Source organism: Pezoporus occidentalis, unplaced genomic scaffold, assembly GCF_034315485.1.
Source record: "Pezoporus occidentalis ecotype Australia unplaced genomic scaffold, CSIRO_AGI_Poc_V1 ctg13, whole genome shotgun sequence".
NCBI classification, from domain to species: Eukaryota; Metazoa; Chordata; class Aves; order Psittaciformes; family Psittacidae; genus Pezoporus; species Pezoporus occidentalis.
The window spans coordinates 7,926,423-7,942,860 of NW_026913103.1; the positions used below are offsets into that span (position 1 = coordinate 7,926,423).

At 38.6% G+C, this 16,438-nt stretch overlaps 1 protein-coding gene across 1 annotated transcript in view; it reads right to left on the reverse strand.

Annotated features, from left to right (window-relative positions):
• ME1 (malic enzyme 1) overlaps window positions 1–16,438 on the reverse strand; it is a 172,175-nt gene that overhangs the window by 35,197 nt on the left and 120,540 nt on the right. The window contains exon 7 of the mRNA XM_062608286.1: window positions 1,583–1,692. Coding sequence (XP_062464270.1) covers window positions 1,583–1,692 — 110 coding nt within the window. The remainder of the gene's footprint in view (window positions 1–1,582; window positions 1,693–16,438) is intronic.

The window sequence follows — 16,438 nt, forward strand, 5'->3', positions numbered from 1 at the left end:
AGAAAACTCAAGTTCCTAATTCTTGGCTTAAAGTGTCACTGCAAACTGTTAGAAAGAAAGACAGTTAAACTCACATTTTTGATCCTGTCATGGCTGAGGACCTACATCTACCCAAGGAAAAATGAGGGGGTAAGAGGCATCTGGGTGCCCAGGGTCCTCCTTAGGTACCTCTCTCTAGCAGTTTGTCTGACTTCAGTCTCTCTTAAGGATGGCAGCCTTACTGCCTGTCCTGGGTTCAGCAGTAGCAGTCATGTTTCTCCTTAGTAGCTGGTGCGGTGCTGTGTTTTGACTTTCGACCTGGGAACAGAGCTGATAACACCGATGTTTTTAGTTGCTGCTCAAATGTTTGGTCTGGCCAAGGACTTTGTGAGCCTCATGCTCTGCCAGGGAGGAGGGGAAGCCGGGAGGAAGCAGAGACAGGACACCTGACCCAAACTGACCAAAGAGGTATTCCATACCACAGCACGTCATGCCCAGGAGGTAACTGGGAGTTAGCCGGAAGGGCTGGGAGACGGCAGGGTTGGAGGAGGTATCGGTTGGTGCTTGGTCAGGCTGGGGGGGGAGTTATCGGTCAGCAGGTGGTGAGGTGTTGTATTCTCTTCCCTTGTTATTTCCTGTATCATTATTATCATTGGTGGTAGCAGTAGTGATTTGTGTTATACCTTAGTTACTAAATTGTTCTTATCTCAACCCATGGGAGTTGCATTCTTTTCGATTTCCTCTCTGTCTCTCTGGGAGTAGGGGGAGGGAAAGAAGGGGGGAGTGAGTGAACAAGCTGCCTGACTGGTTTTAAACCACTACACTGCCCTAGAATAAGTTATTAAGTTATAAGAATATGCACTTACTGCCCTAGAATAAGTTATTTTTCTCAGTGCTCTATTCCTGACAAGAAATAGGACCATGCAAGCAGCAACGTCTGCTACTTCAGGTCTCCTTGTCCTTATCCTGGGGAGGGAAGAGACAAGATGCCCATCTAGACTGACCACTCCTGACATTTGCATCCTTGATCTTTTTCTTTTGCCAGCTGCTACAAATGATTCAGATGGGAAAGCAGAGTCACGGGATAATTTCCCTACAAAACTGAATGCAGCCCTGAGACTGCAAGGAAAACTAGGAAGATATTTAACTGAGCTGCCAATTTAAGAACTGAAATACAATCTGACATTTATCAAGCAAGCACCGTCACATGAAGGAACAGTGGAGCACTTGTCATTGCAGTGACAAAAAAATGGAGCGAAGTTCAGGCCAGGCTTGAGCTCTGACATTTGCCCAGAGATCTGAAGTTAATAATTTATATGAAATAGCCATTCACAGACTAAACTGTTAAAAACCCAAAACCTGAAAAGTGAACATCTAAATAAAGCATGGGCATACATGAGAGGGGAAAGGTTAAGAGCAAAGACAGCTCACCAGAAGCCCATGCTGAGGAAACCCGAGGGAAAATGTGACCTGTAGTGAACATCACCAAACATCACAGAAAAGCTGATACATTTTTTTTTCCTCTGGTGTATCAATTAAGACTCATTTTTTTTTATGGCTTGTAAGTATCACAGGAGTGAAGAGACAAGAAAGGGTCTGTTACCTTGAATGTCATCATTGAAAGTGCAATACTTGTTACGGTACTTATTCAGGAGGCGGAATGCATTAGCATTAGCAAAATCCTCAAACTGAATGAGGCAGTTCATGCCATACCTAGAAAGACAAAATATTGTGCATTACATTAAAATTAATACATAATTGTACATTAAGAAGCCATTAATATTTGCAGTCAGCTTTTGAATAAAAACGTAATGTGATTTATATACCTACTAATATATTTCTGCTGTATTCTGTATCTTTGCATTCATATAAATTATTTACAAGGCATAATTAGACTGCTAATATGCTTTATTCAGTTCTAAGTTAAGAATAAAAGACCGGGAGAAAAGGCCTTCATCTCTCTGCAGACACCTCAACAGCAGTCTTCGCTGAGCAATCAGCTAGTGAGCAAACAAAGCTGGCCCCATAAAGAAGGTAGTAAAAAGGTTACACATTCAGAATTATGGATTTTATTTTATTGTCATTATGCAAGTGAGCAGCATAATGAGTGACATCACTGTCAACATGATGCTCAACCATTATTATAACAGAGATCAGAAACAAGGTTAATAGATGATAACCATGCGAGAACACTTAAGGAAAGAAACTGATAGCTGCAAATTTGATTTGAGTTACACTTGGCTAACATATACTAAAACTTTGGGTATATGCAGAAATCAAGTTACATTTCTTTTGTCTACTGTTTCACTGGATTGTCAAAACTGAATTTTCCATATGAATAGTAGATGTTTCTTAAACAGTATACTAAGAATCAATGTTATCATCCGCTTGAATATCTTCTCATCCTTGTAGCTAATGAAACAATTAAAATTCACATTTTCTATAGTACTTTGAAATCTATATACTATATTTTGAAAGTACAGTATGCAGTTGCATTGGATGAACAATTTCTGCCATTTAGCTGATATGACTAAGTCAGCTCAACAGGGGTACAGGGGTCAGTAACTTCTGACAAACCTTTTGGTAATGCTCTCAAAGTCAATGCAAATCACTAGATTACTTTGAGACAATTCACTGTTACCTTGCTGCCTTGGACCCATCGTGTACCAAGGCTGCACTACCCAACAGGGTGGAAAGAACAGCACATTTCTAGTATAGAGGCATAGAGCATCTCAAATATATCTAAAAATTATTGAAGAGAATGCAGGAGCTTGTTGTTTGGGTTTTTTTTTTTAATAAGGAAACTCCAGAATCCTGGCACCAGACTCACATGCCAATAACTAACAAGTAAAAAATTGTCCTGGTGTGCCAATAAGGTTACTCCTAAAATGAAAGTTAATAATATGTTAAATTAATTCAGTATTAGTGCTCTGCATACTCCAGTCACCAGATGCATTTTGTAACGGTACTGTCTCTGGATTCCTTGCTTAACATTCCCACATGGCATTTTCAAACACTTCCTTAAAACAAAGAAAACCTGAAGCACAAGAACACCACCACCAGACCCCCCCCCCCCAAAATCACAAAAATTTCTATACAAAAATTTATGTAAAGACGGAATTCAAGCTCACAGCACACTGAAAAAAAATATGGGGTCTTTGGTTTGGCATTTGGGGACTTGTTTGCTTGTTTGGGGGATCTTTTGTTTTGGGGAGGTTTTGGTTTGGTATTTGTGTTTTTTTTATTTTGTGGTTTTTGTGTTGTTTTTTTTTTGGGCGGGGGGTGTTTTGTTTTTGTTTTTCCTCTGTCCAATCTCATAAGCTCATATGGGGAAAAAAAAAACTAGAACACAATATAGGTTTAAAACAACAAAACAAAAAAATCCCCATAGGTGTTGCTATGAAATTATTATCAGTAGGGTCTAACACAACACGAACTCTTTGAGCTAAAGGAGGCTTTCCCTTATCTGCTAACAGCACAAATCCAAGAGAGAGTTTAAGTAGCTCCTGCTTCATCCATAAAAGCAGTACACACATGTACTGAGCAGTTCCGTATAAACAATTTTCTCTAACGTTTAGTAGAGCTTTTCTTTAAACCCTACATGTGTTCGGCAACCATGTTAAGCAAAGCCATCAATATTAAAAAAAGGACAAAAATTCCTGTGACTAAATGAATTTCCATGGAAATCACATATTTACACATCTTACAATTAGCCAGAACTACTGGGATTCCACTGGCAAGAATGGTAATCCCTGCTGAAAATAAATACATCTTCAGGTTTTATGGAAAAATGACAGGCAACTGTTTAAAGAGAATCTGGCAAGTCAATAATTCAGTACAGAAAATCACAACCAAGTTCAAATAAGAAACTGGAGCTACTTTTAAAAAAATAACTTAAATTTCTAACCTGATTCTGTATCTGACACAAATTTCTGTGATTTCATAGCAGTTCAGGAGATGACAGTTAGATACTAATATTAACCTAATGAGATTAACACTCTGGAACCCTGAAGCTTGGTTAAAAGTGTTTCTTGGTTGTCATTAAGCCAATGTCTGTTTCTTTATTTTACCATATATAACATTCCATTTTCTCATCTGCATTTCATTTTTCTCCATTTTCTTACCCGTTGCCTTTGTAGACACAAATCAAAACGCCCTGTGAATCATATTAAATCAATGTCCCTGTAGAAAACACATATCCTATACTGGGCACACTATCCATACTAATTCTCTGAGCAAGAGATCATGGCTGTTCAATTAATATGGAAAAAATGCAGGCAACCTAATTCTGGGCCCCTGAGACTTTGGTATTACAGCAGAAAAATTTCTAAGCAGCCTTCTTATTCACTGGAAGTGCTATACACAGCACCCAGGTAAAAACCTGACACTTCAGTGCTGCCTATGACCAGTAATAACCTTACAAGGTTCATGAAGTTTGAGGTCTATGTCCTCAAAAAAATCTAATTGAATCCAGTTACCTGGTACCCATGATAGACAAGAAAATGACACAGTGTTTCTCTGCTTGGAATATTCATGCTCGCAAAACCACTAGGAGATGAGATATAGAGATAGTTAATAGTTAATCTCTTGCATTCCAGAAAATCCCCTTGCAGTAATGAACTGGTTACAAAGGTGCCACACAGCTCTGGAAGTGACGACCACACTCAAATAGCCATCAGTTCTTCTCCAACTTCCACATCTTACAATTGCAATCTCTTAGAGTAGAAAGTTGAGCCAAAACCTAAAAGTATGTTCACAGCCAACAGCCTAGTTCCACTTCCCTTCTTGTATCACTCTGCAGTAACCTTCCACTTCTGTTGCACTCTGATGGATGCATAGTTAAACTTGATCATCATATAACTCAGGAGTATTTCACCTTCCTATATGAAATTTTAAGGCATACACATTTAAACTGTAACATAAAATCCTTTTAATTTGAACATGTCACCAACAAGAGAGTCTTGGGAGCAAGCAGAAGTTGTATGTGGTTACAGTGCTGCAAACATTAGTCATATACAACATCACGCCTTATTTCTTGCCCAAAAAAGACAACAGTTCTCCAGCTACCACCACTCTTAACCCAGGGATATATAGGGGATAATTGAGGAAATCAAGAAACACATAACTAGCATGCGTCTTCATACTGAAAGGCAGTACAAATAAACAGAAGAGAGAACCTATCCAGAGGGCATCAACTGTCTCGACCAGAACATGTGAAAGAAATGATGGATCTGCTCCTAGACTTCCCAAACTAAGAAAATACATGAAAATCTGGGAAACATTTCTCCTCAGTATGCAGCCACAACAAATGACCTAGTGAATTCTTAACTATTTTTTTGCTCCGGAAAGCATTTCTCTGACAGCAATAGCTCGGCTTGAGTAGCCTGGCTAGAATAACTGGATTCTTGCAGGCAAGTGTTTTGTAGCTGTGAATTCCTCTTTTCTGCCTGTTTGGAATCTGTCACTGTGGGAGATGATTAAACATACATAAACCATCCCTAGAAAGTGATAATCCAGATCACTGTTCCCCCTTGTAAATCCTGTTTTGTCACCCACGCCTTTTTTGTGTACTTGAATCTTAGTCTCCTGCTCCAAGTCACACAGGCAGTCTGAATAGGATCCATCTGAAAGAAGTTCAAAGCCACCTCTCCTTTTTCTGTTATGGACAGAAAATACAGACAACAGTGGTGGCAAGCATGCAACATCAGATTTGCCATGAAGTACGGGCGGCAAATGCTGGACAATGGATTAAAAAGAACCACCTCACTGAATAATGTGTGGTTGCTAGAAAACAGTTTTCAATAATTCTCCCAATTTACAACATATTTTATGTGACAGTCTTAGCTTAGTTTTCCCCATTTATAAACAAATTTATATTGAATTGTCTCTGACAACAATGCTAGTATTTCAGATCATTCTAAGAATTATATCTTTATGTAACAGGCTGAAGAAAAATGTCCACAGCTCTTTAACCATCCCAAATATACAGTACATTTGGCAACTCAAAGCTCTTAAGAACCTCAAACGGGGAAAACCCTCAGTAATCCAGTGGGAGCTATAAAAGTTTGGGCATAATTTTGAATTCAAACCATATGATCAGTAAAATCCATACTTACTTCTACAGCTAAGAAATTTTTTCTGGAATTATATTTGGATCATTTGTTCTTACTGCCAGCCATTGTTTTGGAAACCTTCCTAAAGGATCAAATAGTTGCTTTTTAGGTTTTCAGAGGTTCCAAAAGCCTATTTGACTATTTTCTTTGTTCATATGGGCCTGGAACTGAAAAAGCCTTAGAAACCATCAGAAGTGGTTGCTGTCACCCATTCCAAAGAAGGAGCAAAACCAAAATGATAGCAACATTGGCGTTCTCTCCCTTGCCTTGTGCGTCACACAGCTGCTCCACCAGCCAGAACCATTTATAGTACATTGGGACGATGCAGAAATCATCTCCTTCCTCTCCACTCCAAATACTGTAAGCTAGCTCATTTCCATATATTCCACTGCTCAAAACAGATTTAAACCACAATGGCTACTGCTATAAACTCCTCTTTGTGCCAGGGCTTTCATGAAAGGATGCCTTCCCACCTTCTCTCCTTACAACTCTTACGATCCAGATGCATTCTCTACCTGCTCTCCCGCAGGCTATCTTTAACTTCTTTTCATAAAGTAACTAAACTGCTGTAATGAGGTCACACATCCATCCTAGCACCTCTTCTACTACAATTTTAACCTGCTGGTTAAATTCAACCAAATTTGACCACAATAATTGCTACATATATGTTCTGTGGAAAAAGGTAGCCAAGATGAGAAACCCTCCAGCAAGCACTATAGCCACTCTGCAGCAGATGTTACTACTCATGCTCTCTAATAGCCTGATGTGCTACAGCTGCACAGGACAGAAATCTGCCCAAGATGTACTGAGCTCTAGCCAGTGCTAGAATGCAAATACCTTCCCAGAAGAGGTATCATTAAATTACAGATAACTTTGTCTGTCCTGAATTGGACCAGCAGGTCGGAGACCAGACATTCTTCACAGGAAGAGATTTAATAGGAACTGTCAGCACCTCTGCTTTCCACATGAATGAAGCAGGGTTTTTTGGTTATTTTTTTTGTTTATTTTTTTTTGATGCAGACAGCCATTGTTTTTATTTTATCTACAGAAAGCATTTACTTTCTTATGAGTATGTTTCATAACTATTTTCTGTTTCCAAACCAAGCCTTGTCCCAATGAGTTCAGTACATATCCAAACTAGGCATGGGTGTAGGAAAGATGGCAGCATTTAGCACCCTCTCTAGTACCAGCAACAGACCCTTGTTTCATTCACATTCTCCTTAAGGAAATATAAATCTACAAAAACTTTCCACGTTACTATTCCCTGGCACAACCAGGGAACAACAGTGTCTGCAATGCAACCCTGCTTTGTACCAGTGCTAACACTCCTCCGCTTGATCCTTCCCTCTCCAGAATAGGTTTGGTGATCATCTCCATGGCCTTTCTATCCCAGGAGTTACGAGGACAACAGGCTGGAGTTGGCTCATAATTTCCCCTTTCTTTTTTCTGCCAGCCAGCAGCACTGCTCCATGTGTGGACTTTGCAAGCCTTGGGAATAGCAAGGCTTAGGAGCAGGGCAGTGCTGAATGGGAAGGGTCTTGTAGTTGGTGGTCCTGAAGTCATCGCCTGTTAGCAGAGAAGAAAAAACAGATTTTCTCTGTCCACAATCAGGTCCTATTTACATAAATGGCTTCTCACATACAAAAAGATAAATTGAAAGCTTTTGTGGTGTATTAACATAAACAATTACTACCAGAAAAAAGATGGTCTGGTGTTTTTTTAACTTATTTTTATATCAGCTTGCTTTCAAAGACCCGTATAAAATCAAGTTTACCACCGCTCATCACCGTAAGCCCAGAAAAAACATTGAGGACTTGACAGCCAGGCCCTTTTTGTCTTCAGCGTTGCACATGAGCAATCCCGGACAGACCATGGGAACACATACATCCTGATGCTTTGAGTACACAGGTGTGATACTGACTGAATAAAATCAACTTGTTTAGACATTTTGTAACATAAAACAACCTCTCTCTCCCACCAGATCTTGCACTGAGTGTTGTCAAATTCCTGTGGTGGACTGCACCAAGTTCCCCCCTCTCCACTGTGAAACAGTCCCCTCAGGAGGAAGGTGGCTGGATGACACAGTGATGAGATACAGAATAATGCACGTTATAAAAATAAATTATACTTTTAATACTTCACAAAATCATGAGCCAAACTCTTGCACTCAGTTCCTGACAAACACAAGCATCAGCCCCAGCAGACTAGATCACTGCCTTGAAAAAGCATACTATGTAAACTTGCACAAACACAGAGGCACGCAGCCTTGGCTGATGCTCAGGTTAAATCTGAGGAGGTAGAAAACTATACTGTAATTTTTTAGTTTTTCGCCTTAAAGAAAAAAAAAAAAAAACTCAACAAAAAATCCCAAATCATTCCACGTGGATTCAACCTGAACAGCAAATTGAATTACTGTGATGTTTTCTCATGAATTTGTATTGGTTCACTTGCTACCTGATCCCGACCCCACCTAAGCGGAAAGTAAAACTCCTGGAGCCTGAAAATGTCATTCTACCTCTCCTAGCTATTTGACTGCTTTTTCCAGTGTTACCGCTTAGCTGCTTTAACTGTGACTTAGACCAAAGAACAATCTCAAATTACCTTCAGTTTTATATTCACTTAAAAGAGATGGGTGCAGATTTGAGACAGATGATCTGAGATACTTGTTTTTTTCTTTTCAGCCTCTTCAATTCTTCTTTAGAGACTTGGCACTGTGACACTTTGGCTAAGGGAGGGAAGGGTACTGAACAGATGGATTGGTCAAGTGTCTGAGCTGGCTAAATCAGAAAAACAGAGAATCAAGAAAGAAATCAATCTCAGCTGTAAATAGTGAGTAGCTTTATTCCTCATGAATCTTCAGCTGTAGCTGTGTCACATCTTGCCCTTCCAAAATACATATTGATCCCCAGTAAGCCCTTCAAGCTTAATTTTTATTTTAATTGAATAGCTTTATACTAAAGCAAAAAAACCCTGCCATTATCAAAAAAAAAGTGTGTAAAATACATGACACTGCATGGTAAGTCACCCTACACAGTTTAAATTATTTGAATCTGATTTCAAATGGGTGCTTTCTTCTGGTCACTTTGTGACTGCAATCTTTAAGCATTTGTTTAAGTCAGTGGTTATTAGTGTGTGCTTTAGATCGCCACTGCCAAGAAAAGCATCTAAAAGCCACAGTTCTGAGGTTTTCCCTGTGTTGGCACACACCTGCACACTTTATAAGTAAGATTTTAAATGCTCTAAAATTTGACAAAAGTTATCAAAAAGCAGTAAGTACAGAAGCGCTTGAACAATGATCAACAACAGCATAAGGCTGTCACAGGAAAGATATTACATCTTATATATATATATATAAATAGTGATATATATCTCACTATTTGTAATTACTGTGAGTAGTGGAACCATCTATTCTGAGAAGCCTGGGTTCCTAAATCTGGACATGAAATATTTCTCTGGACAAGTTCTCAGATTTTTGTATTAAAATGAGAGCTGCACTTGGAAAATGTGAAGGTTCCAATCTGGCTGTACAAATAAGATTTGCATTGACTGTATGTATTTTAAGGTGGCGTTTTGGTTATACAAGCTGCATCTTATTTTCTTGAGAAGGAACCTTCATATATTCACTGCCCAGACACTAATTTTCCCCATTTTCCAAAAAAGGAGAGGGTTTGCATTCCAGCAACAGAAATAAAAATAGATCTTTGGCTGATAATTCTACACCAGAAAGTTTCATCATATATTTCTATCACATTTATTTAATGTATATAGCAGCATTTAAAAATAGTACTTCAAGAAAGGCTAATTTATTAAGGTATTTACTTAAACACATGAGAATTCCAGCTTGGGTCAACAGGATTATTCCTTTGCTTTGACTTATATGCCTGCTTTGATGCCTTACTGAACCAGGCCTGAGTGATTTACAGCAAATACAATGCCTTTCTGGAAAAGATATTGTATCTTTCACCAGATTCTGAAGAATCTAAAGATTACTAAGTGGCCTTAGGAGCTTAAAACAAGCCTGTAAGCCTGTATTTGCTTACATATTTCATTATATTTGTAAGCGTTTATGGATATTTTCCCTAAAATAAAGGATTCAGTTGGATAGCCAAATTAGTACAAAGCCTGGGGCAACACATCTGCTATTTTCCCCTGCTACTTAAGGTATAATGAACAGATGGAAATCTCACTTCCACCACTGACAGCCTTCACCTTGATTGTTAAAAGGCAAAGAAGTAATGTAATGACCTTCCAGAAATGTCAAAGGAAGGTGGTGTCAGGAATACTTAAATTATTTCTAACAGATTTCTAACAGATCCAATACACTCTGTTTGATCCAATACACAAATGTTTGTACTGTTTGATCATTTATGAAACACACCTCTCCCTCCCCAAATTCTTGATGGTGTTTTTAAGGCGGTAAAATATCTTCGGTACCTGCAACACAAACTACACTTGTGGAAAAGAAAGCATACTGGAGGCTAGACCAAAGAAATGGAGAAGGTAGAATTTTAGTAAGAAGGTGCTTACTATTTTCAAAGCGTTATTTGGACAGCATGCTGTTGGACTTGAACATTACAATAGGGTTTCACAGAATCACAGAACGGCTGAGGCTGGCAGGCACCTCAGGAGTTCATCTCTTCCACCCTCCTGCTCAAGCAGGGTCAGCTAAAACAGGCTGTGCAGGATCACGTCCAGATGGCTTTTGGATATTTCTGGGACGGAGACTCCACAATCTCTCTAGGCAACCTGTGTCAATGCTCAGTCACCCTCACAGTAAGAAGTTTTCTCTTAAGCTTAAACTTTTCTTACATTTAAGCACAATGATTATGTCTCTCTTGTTCTGCCACTGGGCACCACTTATAAACAGCCTGTCTCCTTCTTCTTTACACAAACCCTTCCAATATTTCTACACACTGATTAGATCTCTCTGAGCTGCTGTTCTCCAGGCTAAATAGCCTGAGCAATTAGTCTCTCCTCACAGGAGAGGTGCTCTAGTCTGCCTTCTTAGTGGCCCTTCACTAGTTACTCCCCAGTATATCTCTCCTGTACTGGGTAAGGCAAAAATGGATTCAGCACTCCAGGGAATACAGATGATAAAAATCTAACTAATCATATGATTAGTGTAGTGATTAATTATTTGACATAGTACAAAGACCTATTTGTTATTCAATTAGGCAAGACAAATTTTGCAGTGTGAAAATTTATACATAAGTAATGAGAGTTAATGAAAATGAGGATACGATGGTATTTAGCCAGCTTTTCAAATGCCAAACTCTCTTCCACTTTTAATGTCTTTAGAACTAGATTTAGGTGATGCATACAGTAATTACGAAGGAAGCCCTTTATTGTACACAAAATCCGTAACTCCATTATGTCTAGGCTTGATGACAGTCTTTACCCAACATCAGTTGAAATAGGGGGGAAACAGAGTTTCTTCTGTATACATATAAGAACAATTACATTTCTGAACCATTCTTAAGGTTTCCCCTTTCTGGATTACACCTTTGGTGCCTCTCTACACCACACTAACTGTGAGGGGTTGCATGCTTTTAGATCCCACAGATGCTTAAAGTTGGAGGTAGCTGACATATCACAGGGCTGAATCTGAAGAACAGACTTTCCTCTTGCACAGTGGTTCCACAGTCAACATGGCATGCTATACTGCCTTTCCACTATAATCTCAATTATGTATGAAATCTCAAACTGGAAACCCCTGTACTTCACAATGAAGCTATTATTCCACTATGTAGAGAAGATTCACCTTTATTACATTTATTCCAGGATCAACTTCAGTGGAGAATTGCCAGGATCAGACAAGATTCTGGGACTTCAGCAAGGATATTTGAGAAGCCATTGGGGACTACACACTCTCATGGTGCTTGATGGTAAAGAAACCGGTTCTTTAAATCTCTCCTCATATTTCCCGAAGACTGAGGTAAAGTAGGTTGCAAGAGAATATTTTTGTGGGTTTTACAATTACTGATTTTAAGTTTCTACAGTTAATAGCATGAAAAATTGCAGTCTACCTTGGACACATCAGCATTGCTTTTTTTCTGAAATATCTCATAGTGTCAACACTACTTATACTACTTATATAGATGTCAACATCTACTTATATGAAAATTATTCCATGGTCTAACTGGATAGCACAGTATATTCCTTCAATCGCTATTTTCCTTAAGCATTTTGTCGGAGGGAAGTGAAGCATGTAACAGAAATTTATCTCAAACATCCAGGAAAGAGAGCTGGTACTTCAGTGGTCCAGCAACCACTGAATGCTGTAATATGTCTCACCCCAGCCGCTGGTAGATAATATATTCTAGCAACGATAGTTTATGCTAGAAACAGTTTTTAGCATGCAGTCATTCCAAAACTGGGGAAGTAGAAAAAGCTCAAAATTAATTTGGAATCCCTTCAGTCAAACCCAGTACTGCTGACTCATGAAAAGAGGCTCAGGCATATGAAATAATTTTCTTAGATGAGTGAATGCATGGGTTGAGATCTAAGTGACATTTCAGTGGGAGTAGATAGACAAGGGTTGAAAGGAAGTGTCACATCTTATCTTAAGCACCCTGAAGCAGAATTGCATCTTATGCCTGGGGTGTATTCCATAAGTCTTATGCGCTGTGGAATGAATGCCCTTGCAACAGTACGCAGGAGGGAAAAATCAGCAGTATCTTCAGGTACTAGCTGGGATTGTATGGACTTCTGTATTTTGGACAGAAATATGGCAGTCTGGTCTCTGTGATGCACTCTTCTTCCAAAGCCAGTCTATAGGATGCCTGCTTAACAGACTAAACTCTCAGAGCCTTACAACAAAGAAGAACCTCAGGTTCTAGTCATCACACCTAGAGGAGATGCTGAAGGACGAAATTTCAGGAAACCAGCAAAATCTCCATGTCTGTGCTTGCCAGCTTTCCCAGTATGCAGGTCACCCACATCAACTGAGTCCAGAAACCTGGGACTCAAGGCTTCCTAAGAAAAATCAGTAAATTGTATGTTCTTGAGCACAGTGAGCCCTAGAGGTTTTCTTAAACAGAGGGAATATGACCTATTAAAGGGAACTCTTCATTCCACTCTGACTCAAAAGAGAAAGAAAGAAGCATGGACCATCTGCTATGTTGATATCCAGATAGTTTATGTGCTTTATGCTCAGCACTGCATTATAAAAGGTCTTCCCAGACAGTCTGAAATCAGCTTATGCAATTTTCAAATACTTTCATAGTCATGCTGTAATGATGAAGGTTCTGCCACCATCCTGGTCAGAAATATTTTACATATGAAGAAATAACCTTGGCATTTACAATTGCCTGAAGTTAATCTCATGTCTTTTGGGATGGCAGTACTCTGCAAAACACTAGATCAGTGTGCCACAACTCTTCTGTAGTCTAAATCTTGTATCAGATACAGGCCCAAAGGACATCCAAATTCCATTTTCTCTTTTGACTCTTTTCCAAGAACACCATCTATGTGGGATGTTTTTCTGCAATACATCTTAAGCATTTGATCTCTTTCCATTCCACATTATTTGCATTCTTAAGATCATTCAGACAATTAAACTATACAACTAAATCTCTGTTCCTCATGACATACAATATAAAAATTATGGGAAGACAGGTCCAGGGGCAAATGAATATAAAAGAGATAGGGAGGAAGAAAGAGAAAGCAGCATTTACCCCTCTGGTGAGCCCTATAGGAATTAATCCAAAGACACAATGTTACTAAATATTTATAGTAACAAAAACATGGGGAAAAAATAAAATCATTGCTAATAAAGTTTACACATGACACAAAGACTGATTGTCATAAATTATGAGATAGAGTGCTATCTTGTAAGCTGGGCAATATATATTTATTTCAATTTACAAAGCAAAGACCAAAAGTGAAGAACTCGAAAGAGGTATTTCAAAGAAAGCTATAGGGAATGGATATTTACCACTGCTCAGCAAATATCACAGCCAAAAAGGTTAACATGCACAATGGCTGTACAGATAAGGGATCACCAAATACAGATGGCATACTCTCACCTTTATAGTTGGTGTAGTATAATCAGTGCTATAATACTCTGACCATTTCTGAACATCAAAACCAATTTGATCCTAATCAAATGTCCCATTTTATGCAGAAGGTTGAACTAGTTTACAAAAATGTTTTCTGGCTTTATAAACTTGCAATACACTGAACATAGTTAGAAGAATGCTTAAATAACATACAACTCCAAACATTCAATCATGTTGACACACTCAGCAATTTACATGTTTGAAAGGACTTAAAAAAGGTAGATTATGAACAGAAATCTGAAGGAAGCAAAAAAAAGTTGTGCTGCTGATGTAATGGAAAAGCATTCCACATTAAAGATGAAAAAAATCCTCTTAATAAAAAAATGGGGGAAAAAACCCCCAACCCCAACCCAATGATGCGCTGGGTAGAAGAGCTGTGTAACTAAAGCAGAGATGAAACAGAGGTAGCAATAAGGCTGTGTGGAGCCATGAAAAAACAAAACTATTTTGGTGCAGTAAAGCAATGTGCAGCAAATAAGAACATCATGTAAAGAGAAGCGGTGAAGAAAGCACCAGAGAGGAAGAATAGTTTGGCAGCAGCATTTGGACCACCTGGAAGGAACCCAAGTGTGTATCATGAAGGCCAGAAATTACTGTAATTTACAAGGGAGATTGCCCAAGACTCTAAGTGATTTGAAATCTTTTCTAATAAAAGCATAGAGAAGAACTATGCCCCGGGAAAAACATCACATTTACCTTACACACCCCTAGTGAGATGGAGCGTGCTGTTCCTTCCCTGGGAGAAGCTGGGTGGGTTCTGTTTAAGTAGCACTGATAGTCCAATTTAATTTTCCAGCTCAGTGCTATTCATCAGAAATTAAACAGCAATAAAGATAGGTAACACTAGCAGTGCGCATCACATAGAAGATACCTCAAACCAAAAAACATTATAAAAATGAATTTAAGTCTGTGATCAGCCAAACTCTTCAGTACATGGGATTAGTGAGCTGCCATTCCTTAGACAGCATTCTTCCTTCTTTCTGACCTTTCCAGGGCAGTAAGAATCTGGATTATAGCTTCCATACCATGCATTATTCTAAGAGGATCAGAGATCCTCTAGAGATAAATGCATCAGGCACTTTTGAGTCATGCCATAAGATTACCATTCAGTCTTAATAAAAAACTTTTCCAATCAGCTCCACAAGTGAAACAGCGACCCAATTTAGTGAAGATACATGTAATCTGCAGAAGTTGGCACCAGCAAGCTAAAGTAAAATCATTATCTTTCAAAAGAGCACAGAAATTCATGAAAGTTCAGAAAGGCTCCACAGGCTTTACATTTACATAGTTGGCTTTAAGAAAAATTCTCCTAGGCTTGTAATGGTTGGCCTAGAACTGGAGCACTTCCTACCTAAATATAAAACAGTTTGCATGCATCTCCTTTAGTACATGTGGTGTTCTAACCAATCACATCAACATTACAAAACCAGGTTGCAACTGCTTGGTTGCTCTCTGATTTCACATGTGATGGACAACTCTGGTTATTCTGGACCAGGAAAGGAGTTCAGATGGGGAGAAACCCCAACATTCTTACACCAATGACCATGGAAAATTAGGTCAGAAGTACATCACAACCAAAACTTTGTACTGATGAAATTCAGTATTACATGTTTAAAGGTAAGAAAGAAAACAATACTTCTCTGAAGTAATCATGTAATTAACTGTTTTGAAATATTAGCCAGAATTTAAGGGAAACTCTTATTACTATCAACTAATTTTTCTACAACTTTAGTAATATGGTTCATATACATCACAATGTTCAAAGCTCCACAGAGAATAAACCTTCAAAGACTAACAAAATCCATTTTCACGCCTCTCTGATACTAAAAAGGTTGCCACCACTATTTATATTTCAATGAAGTCAAGACTTTACATATTAAGCTCAAAATCACCCTTAATTGGATTTGTGCTTGGGAAAAATTCAAGGAATGTTTATAAACTTTGCCATAGAAGTGGAATACTCAAGCTCAATAAAATGGCATATTTATAAGAGTAATGTTTTTTCCAGAAGTCATCATAAAGAAGTAAGAGCCCCTCTTGCTTTCATTGCAGAAACAGGAGCTTTCTAAAATCCCTATAGAGAAGGTGTATGAACATTGCATTTTACATTTAAAAACTGGCATTGCTTTCAGCTGACCTACACTGGACTTACTACTGCAGCCTGTGCTAGTGGGCATTGTTACATTTCACCATCATGAATTTAACTTTCTTTAAAGTTGCCTTTGCAGCAAGGTCAAACTTTTCAGTCCAAAAAATGTCTCGCTGGTAAACTTATATTCAAATATT